We start from the raw sequence: 12707 nt of genomic DNA, 5'->3' as shown, positions 1-12707 counted from the left end.
AATTCCAATCAGTCAACTTTCCTGTAGTTCTGGATAATGTCCACTTTATATTTTAGTTGTATATTTTGAAATTGTTGTGTGAGGCTGCAGTTAGGCGGTTACCTATGCCGCCATCTTGGTTTCTCCGCTCAAGAGATTTTTCTGTATCATACATTTTTATTAAATATTCCTGTTGGGCATCTAGATGTCCAACTCTTCACTCTAAGTATGTTACAGTGAATATTTTTGTGCCTATGTCTGTGCCACTTATCAGGATGAATGTCTAAAAGTAGGACAGCTGAATCAAAGAATGTGGGTGGATTTTTTAAGAGACCTTTGACACCTTTTGACAAAATATAGTAGGGTGACTTTCACTTAAATACAAGAGGACATTTGCATCCCTACATTATGCAGCTCTAATAAATATTTTTGTAATTGTAGAACTTTTAGAAGCAGCATCCTATTTACACCATTTGCTGGTATAAGTCTGTTTTCGAACTTATTTCTTTCTTTTTTTTTTTTTTTAATGTATTTTATTGATTTCTTACAGAGAGGAAGGGAGAGAGATACAGAGTAGAGAGTTAGAAACATTGATGAGAGTCATTGATCAGCTGCCTCTTGCATACCCCCCACTGGGGATGTGCCTGCAACCAAGGTACATGCCCTTGACCGGAATCGAACCCGTGACCTTTCAGTCTGCAGGCCGACACTCTATCCACTGAGCCAAACCGATTTCAGCTCGAACTTATTTCTTGAGATAAACAATGGCTTCCAAATTTAGAGCTTCAAGAGTTTCCAGAGTTTCCAAAGTAATGTTTGATATAGGTTGGGGATAGAGTGTATTTTGAATTGATGTGATGCTGAGGTCCTATGATAGATAACATTGTAAGCTGTTGATGGCAAAGTCATGAATGTTCAATTTAATGCCTAGTATTTCATGGTATGTGAGCAGTATACGTAAGGGAAAATATTGCTAGTGTACGAGCTTGAATGATGTGTATTTGAGTATTTGTTACATGGCCGTATTGTACAAAATGCTCTGTTAGGCAGAACGTTAATAAATGTTGAAACTAACTGCCAAGTGTATTTATTATACTATCCTCTGTACTTGAGTATGTTTTAATTTTTCTTAATAAGTAACCAGAAAATAATAACAAAAATCACTGAAGTACTTTATATATAATAACTCATAATTTATGAGATAGTAATTTTCCCCTCATTTTATAGATGAGGCTCTAAGTCACAGAGATTAAATTTCTGTAAGTCCTATGTACCTTTGTAAAATGGTAAAGCCAAGATTGGACCCAGATATCCTAGCTCCAGGACCTGTGCCCTTGACCATCATGACGATTCATTGCCTCTCCATGAGAAGAATATGGTGGCTGGTCCATAACTGACTTGTCTGTGTGTCCTCCTCCTTGAGAAGGGCTTTATGAAAATGGTAGGGGGGAAAGTTTTAAGACTGTGGGACGAGAATTCTTTCTTCCTGGGTTGTTATTAAAAAGAAACTCAGTTGGGGCCAAAACCGGTTTGACTCAGTGGTAGAGCGTCGGTCCCGGACTGAAGGGTCCCAGGTTCGATTCCGGTCAAGGGCATATACCTGAGTTGCGGGCACATCCCCAGTAGGGGGTGTGCAAGAGGCAGCTGGTCGATGTTTCTCTCTCATTGACGTTTCTAGCTCTCTATCTCTCTACCTTCCTCTCTGTAAAAAATCAATAAAATATATTAAAAAACAAAAAACAAAAACAACTCAGTTGGGAGTGTGGGTCTTAAATTACAAATTCAAGACCTTGCCAAGAAGCTTCGCATTTCAGATTTGGTGAAGTTGACGTCTTAATCATTTCTCTCCCTTGCTTCCTAATATGTGTGTTCCCTAGGGACGTCCAACGAGGTAGCCCAGTTTCTCTCCAAGGAAAACCAGGTCATTGTCCGCATGCGCGGGCTCCCGTTCACGGCCACGGCGGACGAGGTGGTGGCCTTCTTCGGACAGCACTGCCCCATCACGGGGGGCAAAGAGGGCATCCTGTTCGTCACCTACCCGGACGGCAGGCCCACCGGGGACGCCTTCGTGCTCTTCGCCTGCGAGGAGTACGCGCAGAACGCCCTGAGGAAGCATAAGGACCTGTTGGGTAAACGTTACATTGAACTCTTCAGGAGCACGGCGGCTGAAGTTCAGCAGGTTGGTGTTTGAGAGCGTGGTGGTGGTTTTGCATTACTATTTCTACTTATTTCCGAAACCAACCCCACTCTGTTCGTTGTTAAAATAAAATCGTACTCTATAACGAAATGATAGCCACTGTTAGCTTGTGTGTACACACACACACACACACACACACACACACACACAGAGACAAATACCAGGTGTTTTTATGTAACTGGAATACTGCTATAGATATTCTTTTTTTTTATTTTTATTTTTTAATATATTTTATTGATTTTTTTTACAGAGAGGAAGAGAGAGGGATAGAGAGTTAGAAACATCGATGAGAGAGAATCTTCGATCAGCTGCCTCTTGCATACCCCCCACTGGGGAAGTGCCCGCAACTAAGGTACATGCTTTTTTTTTTTTTTTTTTTTTAATATTTTATTGATTTTGTACAGAGAGGAAGGGAGTGAGATAGAGAGTTAGAAACATCGATGAGAAAGAGTCATCGATCAGCTGCCTCTTGCACACCCCCTACCGGGGATGCGCCCGCAACCAAGGTACATGCCCTTGACCGGAATCGAACCCGGGTCCCTTCAGTCCCCAAGCCGACGCTCTATCCATTGAGTCAAACCGGTCCCGGCTAAGGTACATACTTTTGACTGGAATCAAACCCGGGACCTTTCAGTCCACAGGCCGACGCTCTATCCACTGAGCCAAACCAGTTTCGGCTAGATATTCTTTTGTATTCTGTTTCAAAAGCATCTATCTTGCCCGGTTGGTGTGGCTCAGTGGTTGAGCATCAATCCCTGTACCACGAGATCATCAGTTCAGTTCCTGGTCAGGGCACATGCCCGGGTGGCAGGGTCAGTCCCTGGTGGGGGGCTGTGCAGGAGGCAGCTGATCTTTTGCTGTGTTTATGCTTTGATTTTTGTTTGTTTGTTGGTCACCTCTTACTCGGCAACTATGACGGGTGAGTGAGGAAATTAGGGCAAAATTTCAGGAGTGTCTTGATTGCTATATTTTCAGTATATAGGATGATTAAGTTTGCAATGGTAAATTGTTCAGAAAACCCAGGGATGCCACACATGGCATCTGCACAGTATTACCAGATAATGGGCATGTTCTAAACCAAGACAAAAATAGGCAAGAGCTTTGAAGTTTGCGTGGGACCAGTTTTTCCCCTCCAAAATGAACTTGACATGATTCATTCTCAAGATAGCTAAATTTCATGTGTTAAAGGTCAAGATCCTCTGTCATCCCATGTGTAAATTTCACGTGGAAGCTAAATGGTTACTTTTATGGTCACTAATTTTTTTTTTTCTTTTCAGTTTTACACTGCCATCTATCTTTTGGCTTTATATATTATTTGCTTTGTAAGTGTGGCATTGTATTTTATTATAATCCAGAGTCACTGTTTTACCTGTGGTTCCATTACTGGGTTATTCTTATTATACTTCTTGGATTTGGAGCAATGTGAAGCAGTATTAAGGGGAATATTGTCCTTAATAAAATGAAACTAATGGATTGCTACAGTAGTCCATGATTAGCCATTCCGGATACTTACAAAAGTGATAGGCTTTAAGGGTATTTGTCCCAAGGCAGATAGAGATGTGTTTGTCGAGTAGACAAGTCCTTAATCCAAGCAGATTTGTGCTGTGTGCGGTATATACCTCAGCACACTTTTGCACAAGTGGGTCTCACACTGGCCCAGATGCAAAGCACGAAGCCCTTTCTCCTTGATTGCGTCTCAAACGTTAGTACGCTGTGAATTACCTGGGGACCTTGTTAAAGTGCAGATTTATATTTAGTACGTTCGGGTTAGAGCTGAGATCATGCATCTCTCACAGGCTCCTCCCCCCGCGATGCCAGTGCTGGTCTGCAGGCAGCATTGGCAAAGCGAGACTGAGCGCCTTCTGCTTTGCCTTGCGCACAGGTGCTGAATCGGTTCTCCTCGGCTGCTCCTCTCATTCCACTGCCAACCCCGCCCATTATTCCGGTTCTACCTCAGCAGTTTGTGCCACCCACCAACGTCAGAGACTGCGTCCGCCTCCGAGGGCTTCCCTACGCCGCCACCATCGAGGACATCCTGGACTTCCTGGGCGAGTTTTCCACAGACATCCGGACGCATGGCGTTCACATGGTGCTGAACCACCAGGTGAGGACGGCACTTGCTTATTTTTTATCATCACAGAGTCTCCATAAGAGAGTACAAATGTTTTTCAGGTTTACAGTTAGTCTCGCAGGGAAGATGTAACTATACATGGGAGAGGTCTTGAGGACGAACTCCAGAGAGGGTGCGGTCATCGTTATGGAAATACAAATTTGGGTCTGATTCAGCATCATCACGTAGTACGTACCAGTCTAATGCAACATCTTACTGTTGCAACTTCTGAGCTCTGCAGCTCTGCTTAGTTAGTGTGAAAGCAATCATAGACAATGCCTGCCCAGGAGCTTGTCTGTTCAGGAGGATTTTGCACAGCGCTGTTCGTGACCTGTGGCCGTGCTGTGGCTGACGGGTTCCATTCCAGTGCGACAGCAGCCCCACGGCCCCCACACTGACTGACTGATGGTGGCTGTCAGTTTCAGGTCTTGGAGACAAGCATGGGGGGTGGAAAAAGAGTATTTTGTATCCGTAGACTGCTTAGAAAACGTGTGTGTTTGTGTGTGTGTGTGTGTGTGTGTGTGTGTGAGATAACAAATTACATTCAGTAATGTACAAACTCAATAAAGACTAGTATCTGTACCACCTAGAATAGGATGTGCTCATAATAGGCACTCAAATATATTAATGAATTGATTATTTAATAGAAACTTATCAAAATCTAACCAAATTCTATGATATGCAAGTATACGTTCTAAGCACATTAAAAATCATTCCTGGCTTAGTGTCCCTTAATTTTGGGTTTAAATAAAATTAATCATCTTCGTTGCTGGACAGTATGCCAGTATTTTCTGTGCTGTCATAAGCAGGACAGAATCCTCAAAACCTATAAACCCAATAGTCCTAATTAAAAATTTTGCAGCTCTTCATTAAAAGCAAAGGTGTATTCATTTTTGAAAATGAGATGTTTCTGATTTCAGTGATGGGTGGAATCTAGGTTTGCATTGGAAATACCAACGTTCTGCTAGTGTCCCACTTTCTCCTTTCACATGGAGATTTGGTCATATTTAAACCATATCCTGCCTCCCTGGGAGGTGCATGCCACTGGGTCCAGGCAGTCAGAAAGTCCTGAACCCCAGCTAGGTGTTCACACCAGCTCACACTAGGTAGGCCCCTCTCATTGTGTTTCACGGGAGAGTCCTTTTGAAGAAAATTCCCCACAATTGCCCATAAATCACATCAGTGATTGGTTTGGTTTTTCTTTGAGTTGCCATTTCTAATAACCTAGGGGCTCTTATTACTTTTGAACTAATAACAGTAGAATTACCTGTCATTGACCCCCATGACCTATTGTGATTGTGCTGCTGAGATGGTGGACAGGCTCTTAGCGGTCTCGAGGATGGTGGGTTTCCCTCTCGGACTGGGTGTCCCTGGCTTCCCTGGTATGGCAGCTCGTAGGGTGACTTGCATGGTAAAGCATTGGCATGAAATAGTCCCTGGGAGGCTTGCAAAGACATCCATCTCTGTGACAGAATTCCTAGGAGCTGATTTTACCTTTTTTTCTCCCCTTGTAAAATGTCCATGCTAAATGTAACCGAGGCATTCCAGTTCTGAGGAACACATCTTACCAGCTTGGTTCTAAATAGGAGATTTTTAGCAAGCTATTTGTAATGGAGAAAATTACGATCCAGCACCTGTTTGACCAAGATTTCAGATGGAGATGGGTGGGCAGAGGCGAGAGAAGGGCTTCTGTGCAAGGCTGGCGACACTGCCGTCCCCAGCCTGTCCCGTGCTTGGCAGCTGCCCATTTCCTGTCTCCCTTCCTGGCCCCAGGCCGCATTCCAGCCTCAGGTGCAGGGGGCAGGGAAGGGGTGTGGCGGTCAGTGATGGACAGAGCACTCGTTCCTCCAGTTTCTGAAGGAGGACACAGAAAGCTCTAGTGGACACAGAAAGCTCTAGTACGGGTTCCGTTATCAGCTTTTCTCAATCAGACGTTGTCATTGGACTTTCCAGAAGGGCAGGACCCAATACCAGTGCACAGTCCTGTACTCTCAAACCGCGGTCCCAAGGAGGACCTGTTCACGCCTTCGCAAATCTGATCCTCATCAGAAACCAGGGGGGACCACTGTCTCCCCACAGACCCTCAGCACCGTTTCTCCCGTGTTCTGGGGGCCCCTCCGGTAATCAGGGGGTGACATGCAGGCCAGACTTCAGCCCCTCACACGGCCACCCGCATGCGGATGCCTGCAGTGTCTGTGCTCTGGGTGACGGTCGCTTTGTTTTTATCCTCCCTCCTCCCTCCCCCCCTCGCTCAGGGCCGCCCCTCCGGAGACGCCTTCATCCAGATGAAGTCGGCGGACAGAGCGTTCCTGGCCGCACAGAAGTGCCATAAAAAGACCATGAAGGACCGATACGTGGAAGTCTTCCAGTGTTCAGCTGAGGAGATGAACTTTGTGTTAATGGGGGGCACTTTAAATCGAAATGGCTTATCCCCGCCGCCATGTAAGTTACCATGTAAGTTTTTCTTGGGTCTTGGCGCTCCTCTACGCTGCGTGCTGGTAGGTGCTTGAGCTGCTTTCTGCGGGCCTGGTTCTCCCCGAGGCCGGCGAGGGTCACACAGGCTTTCCCAGGCTGGCGGCAGGATCTGGGAATCCCTGCAGACCTTGGTTGCGGACACCCATGATTAGAGATGGCTACAGACACCTCCTTTCCAATTATATTCTTGCTTTTCCAGTGATAAGCCCTTGATTTCTGAAGCTTAGTGTGCTCCAGATAAGCACTGACTCTGGGAGGCAACCTGGCTTATGTAGATATTTTAATACGCATTTAAAGGTAAAATAAGTGTGGCCGGATCTTTATTTTTTATTTTTTCTCCTGTAACCCACGAAGCTTTCTGTAGAAGGGTCATTGGATGCCCACTTTGCATTTCTAAGTTATGGAGCATTAAGCGTTTTTTTGGATAGGATAGTCTGGGGAGCATTTCTCTTGCTCTCCAGGGTATCTGGCATGAGCAAGTTAGCAAAAAAATAAAAATAAAAATAAATGTAAATGCGTAAATAAATTGGCCAAAGTTTCCATCGGATCGCAGGATCAGTGCTTAATGTCAAGCCGTGCTCTTGCTCATGGGTCCCGGGGTGCAAGCCATTTGGAATCCTGTTTTGAGAGGAATAAGCCCTTTAGTCTGAAGACCAAGTTCTGGTTAGTTAAGAATGTTAAAACTTGAATCTTTGGACGGTTTTCACTTTTGAGTAAAACATACCCGTCAGGAGGCTTGTCGGGTATGTTGAAAGCATGTAGCACTTGGAATACGGTCCAGAGGTAACGGAGATAGTAGAGTGGATTATGTGCTCGATTCCAATAAAATGGGGAGTGTTAGAGAACAGTACTCTCTAATACAGAGAAATCTGTATCAAGAAACCCATTTCAATAAGTAAGTGTTATTCATAGAATATTCAGTGGGGCTTAATCCTTTTTTTCCCTTGGAATTTCTAAATGCTAATATTCCATGTATCTGCTGCTTGCTGTTGGTGAAGAGCTAAGAGTTGATCTACTGACCATCGAGTTTTGAAAGTTTATGATTGGGTTTGAGTAGTTACATATATATAAAATATATTTCTATTGGTTTCAGAGGGTGAGGGAGAGGGAGAGAGAAATAGAAACATCAATGATGAGAGAGAATTATTGATTGGGTGCCTCCTGCATGCCCCACACTGGAGACCAAGCCTGCAACCCAAACATGTGCCCTTGACCGGAAACAAACGCGGGACCCTTCAGTCCGCAGGCCAATGCTCTATGTTCCTGCTTCTTTCTGAGGCAGGCAAGGTGGTTATATAGGCTGAGCCAAACCAACTAGGGCTAAGTAGTTATCTCAAAGTAATCTTAGTGATATGTACTCTGACCATAAACCACTGATTATGTCGGTAACTTTTGCAATTTCTCATAGTGATAATCTATCGAGCGTTATGAGATAAGGGAATTTCTCCTTCATGTGTAACCCAGTTTCTGCTGTGATGTCATTTATTTCTCTCTTCCTGGAGCAAAACTGGTCATTACACTTTCTTCATCAGACTTTCCGTTTCTTCCCTTTCTCCGTCACAAGCCCTAAAATAATAAACATGTTAAATATATTTTTTACATCTTTACTATTAATACTTTCCCAACATTTTAACTAAAATTTGGCCATTTGCCATTTTAGCAAAAGAGTTCACTTATTTTTTCGTTCAAGTTAGAATTTCAGTTTATGCTAATGTCATGCCTGTTCTTCTGGACTGTTCTTTTCCTGCCGACTTACTTTAGGTGATTGCCTATTTATACAGCAACCAAAAGATTGACAGGAATTGCATTGTTTTCTATATAATCTCAAGGACTAATACAGTTAAAATAGTGATCAGTTGGGCCTCACTGAGGAGTTTCTTACTGACCTTGTGAAAGAAGTGCTGCTAAAATATCATTGTTTCAAAGTTGCAAACTTTAATTTGTTTGTAAAAATTTAACTTTTCAAAAAGTTGAGCATTTTAATTTCACCTCCATTCTTTAGTCTATGAAAATATACTCCTCATTCTCTTTTAGGTATATGAGAATAGCTGTCCTTTCATTTGAGGGATACCCAAATCTGATGTTTAGTTATTAGAAATTACTACGTTTATTTGTTTTAAGGCAGAAAAGACTTATACCTACTACGTATATATGTCTTATTGGTTTGAGACACTGTCGTTAATGAATTGCTTGATAGTTTTGAAAGCAGGAAGTACACACAGGCTTTATAATTTTTCATATGACTGGTGCCTTAACTTGTCCTTTTAAGGCAAGGCATCTTCATTTTCAAATTCATCTACATGTAGCTCGATTTTCAGTGAGTATGAAGGAGCTATCCAAAACGTGAATATGCGGTTGATATGGGTACCAATATGACAGCTGCCCTACTCCTCTCCATACACATGTGGAAACACAAGACTTGCAGAAGACGAGAGAGATTTTCATGTGAAAAGGTTATCCCTTATGCCTCTGATATTTGCAAAAATTGAATAGGTTGTTCTAGGCGTTCAAATTAAATTTAGGAACATTGCCCTAGCCAGTTTGGCTCAGTGGATAGAACATCGGCCTGAGGACTGAAGGGTCCTGGGTTCCATTCCAGTCAAGGGCATGTGTCTCAGTTGCAGGCTCGATCCCCGGCCCTGGTTGGGGTCCTGCGTGCGGTAGGTGACCAACTGATGTGTCTCTGTCTCCCACCTCCCTTCCACTTTCTTTAAAAACCAATGGAAAAATATCCTCGTGAGGATTAACAAAAAACATAGTTTGGAACCCTAAATTCAGGCAACCTCTCAGTTACCTCTCTGCTGGGTACAGGTGGCCTGGATGGTGTTCATCTTCCTTAGTGAGTTGGGTAACCAGAAAAAAAAGGAATTTCATTCTTTCTATTTTCTATATGATCTGAGTTCACTTTTTATTGCTGAGTCTCAGGAAGACATACACTTCTATTTCTCAGGGCTAATTCCCAGGTTGGATTTTTTAAAAAACGTGTTTTTATTGATTTGAGTGAGTGAGAGAGAGAGAGAGAGAGAGAGAGAGAGAAGGGAGAGGGATAGACTGATAGAAATATTGATGATAGAGAAACATGTATCGATTGGCTGCCTCCTGCACGCCCCCCCTACCAGGGGTCGAGGCCACAAACCAGGCATGTGCCCTGACCAGGAAGCCATCTGTGACCTCTTGGTTCATAGGGTGACGCTCAACCACTGAGCCACATTGGCTGTGCCCAGGTTGGGGTTTTTTTTTTCTTTTTTTTTTTTCTTTACAAGTTTGAAAGTGTTGATTAGCTTCAAACCCCATCATCTGAGTTACCTTTAAAAGGTGGAAATCATGCCAAGTTAACCCAGCTTTTAGTTTGAAATGATATTAAATGTCAGCCCTGTGTTTCTTTCTTCAAACTTTTTGCCGTAACTGGCACTCGATCGTAGGGAGAAAATAAATAATCCCATGTCCAGAAATGGTTGAGCTGATGTTTGATGATACTGGCTTTCCCAACTTTTAGACCAAGAACGGTTCCGTAGGCTGATTGAGTGTGAGAACGGAGGTGACTTCTGAGTTTTGTCTGCATAACCCAAAGGAGGTTGCATGGGGTGGCGTAAGGATTTGCTCTCTGACTTTACCACGTGTAGATGCCATAGTAACCTCATGGCCTGAGGGCTAAGCACACGGGTGTCAGTCGTTAACCAGTGTCTCAAAGTGTCTCTCTCTGCTTATGCAGGCCTGTCTCCTCCCTCCTACACATTTCCAGCTCCCGCCGCGGTCATTCCCACCGAGGCCGCCATCTACCAGCCCTCGCTGCTGTTGAACCCGCGGGCCCTGCAGCCCTCCCCGGCGTACTACCCGGCGGGCACGCAGCTCTTCATGAACTACACGGCCTACTACCCCAGGTGAGGCTGCGAGGGGCGGGACCGGGGCAGGAACAAATGGCTCCTTTGACGGTGGGGCCTGGGCTCACAAAAGACCATTGTCTGCCCCGGGAAGGTGAGGTGACCTTGGGCGGCAGGAGCTTCTGGTCATCTCTGAGCAAGAAGGTCGTTTCAAGACAAACCAAAATAAGTTTGTTTTTTGTGTGTGTGTGTTTTTTTTTTTCTTTTTTCAAAACTATATATAAACAACATCTTTTAGGCTATTTTTGTATACAACTTCGATTTTCCCCCCCCTTCTCTATTCTTAGGGCCCTAAGTGAGGGGCACTGTGATCATGGCAATAGAGTGGCAATATCTTGTGACTGAATGAAAAACAAACAAACAAAAAAACACCAAGAAAATCCTTAAAGACAAAAATTATATTTTTAAATAGCATTAATTCCTGCTACCCCTCAATAAATAAAAACTGTTTTTTTCTCCCTCCCTCCTTTCCTCTCTCCCATCTAAAAACAGTTCTTTGAAGCTGTACGCAACTTGTATTCTTTCACCCCTAAGTCTTGACTAATAAGTCCAAAGTGAGATTTATTTAGAATTTTCACAGAATCAAATTTTTAATTTTTTTCTGGGTTCTAGGGAAAATTTTTAAAAGATTAGAGTTGATACACAATATTTTTCATTTCTTATGTACACCATCGTGATTAGACATTTGTAAAACTTAGAGTGTTCATCCTGATATGTCTAGTACCCACCTGAGACATAGGGGATTTATTACAAATTTATTGACTGTATTATAACAGCCAACATGTACTTCCTAATTCCTTCATGGTTTTCACCCACCCCTTCAAACCTCCTCCCATCTGGTAACCGTCAATTTATTCTCTGTATCTGTGAGTTTCTGTTTTGTTGGATCATGTACTTTGTTCCATACATGAATGAAATCATGCCATATTTGTCTTATGCTCAGTGAAATAAGTTAGACAAAGTCAAATATGGCATGATTTCAGCCATGCTGTTATAAATGGCAAGGCATTTTCTTTTTATGGTCAAGGACTATTTTATTATCCAAGTACAAATTTTTTATCCAGTCATCTATTGATGTACATTTGGGTTACTTCCATAAGTTGGCTCTTGTAAATAATGCTGCAATGAACCTAGGGCTGCATATATCTTTTTGAATTAGTGTTTTTATTTTCTTTGGATAAATATCCAGAGGTGGAATTGCTTGGGTATATGGTAGCTCAATTTTTTAAATATTTTGAATACCCTCCATACTGTTTTCTATAGTGATAACCACCAACTTGTAATCCCACCTTACAATTCATGAGGGTTCCTTTTTGTGCAAATTCTCATCAATACTTGCTGTTTGATGGTTTATTGATAATAACCATTCTGATAGATGTGAGGTGATGACCAATTGTGGTTTTAATTTGTATTTACCTACTGGCTAGTGATGGTGAGCATCTTTTCATATAGTACCTATTTACCTTCTGTATGTCATCTTTGGAGAAATGTTTGTTCAGGTCCTCCATTTTTAAAAAGATATTTTATTGATTTTATAGAGGAAGGGAGAAATAGATGATGAGAGAGAATCATTGGTTGGCTGCTACCTCCTGCATACTCACCTACCCCCACTCAGGATTGAGCCCAGAACCTGGGTATGTACCCTGATTGGGAATCAAATCATGACCTCCACGTTCATAGGTCAGTGGTCAACCACTGAGTCACACCAGCCAAGCTGTCCAATTTTTTAATTGGATTGTTCGTTTGTTTTTGATGTTGAGTTATATGAGGTCTTTCTAAAGTTTTTTAAAATATAAATTTTGGATAGTAACCCTTTATTAAATGTAACAGTGGTGAATATCTTCATTCAGTAGATTGTCTTTTTGTTTTGTTGCTAGTTTCCTTCCTTGTGCATAAGCTCTTTAGTTTGATGTAGTTCCCTCGCCCTAGGAGACCTATCCCAAAAAATATTGCTATGTAAGATGATGGGTGTTATAAATTTTCCTGCATATGTTTTCTTCTAGGAGTGCTATCGTTTAAGGTATTATATTTAAATCTTTAATCATTTTTATGGCTCTGGTCATTT

General features: G+C 42.6%; 1 protein-coding gene across 4 annotated transcripts in view; it reads left to right on the top strand.

Annotated features, from left to right (window-relative positions):
* Positions 1 to 12707, top strand: part of ESRP1 (epithelial splicing regulatory protein 1) — a 54834-nt gene that overhangs the window by 23954 nt on the left and 18173 nt on the right. For 2 of the 4 annotated variants that reach the window (XM_084864709.1, XM_084864707.1), the window contains exons 10-13: positions 1857 to 2158; positions 4059 to 4280; positions 6542 to 6728; positions 10474 to 10642. In XM_084864709.1, the coding sequence (XP_084720835.1) occupies positions 1857 to 2158; positions 4059 to 4280; positions 6542 to 6728; positions 10474 to 10642 (880 nt within the window). Of the gene's footprint in view, positions 1 to 1856; positions 2159 to 4058; positions 4281 to 6541; positions 6741 to 10473; positions 10643 to 12707 lie in introns of all 4 variants that reach the window. The other 2 variants (XM_084864708.1, XM_084864706.1) reach the window with 1 other exon arrangement.

The sequence above is a fragment of the Pipistrellus hanaki genome, assembly GCF_964339955.1.
Source record: "Pipistrellus hanaki genome assembly, chromosome: 17".
In the NCBI taxonomy this organism is placed as follows: Eukaryota; Metazoa; Chordata; class Mammalia; order Chiroptera; family Vespertilionidae; genus Pipistrellus; species Pipistrellus hanaki.
This window is presented reverse-complemented; position numbering and strand designations above follow the sequence as displayed.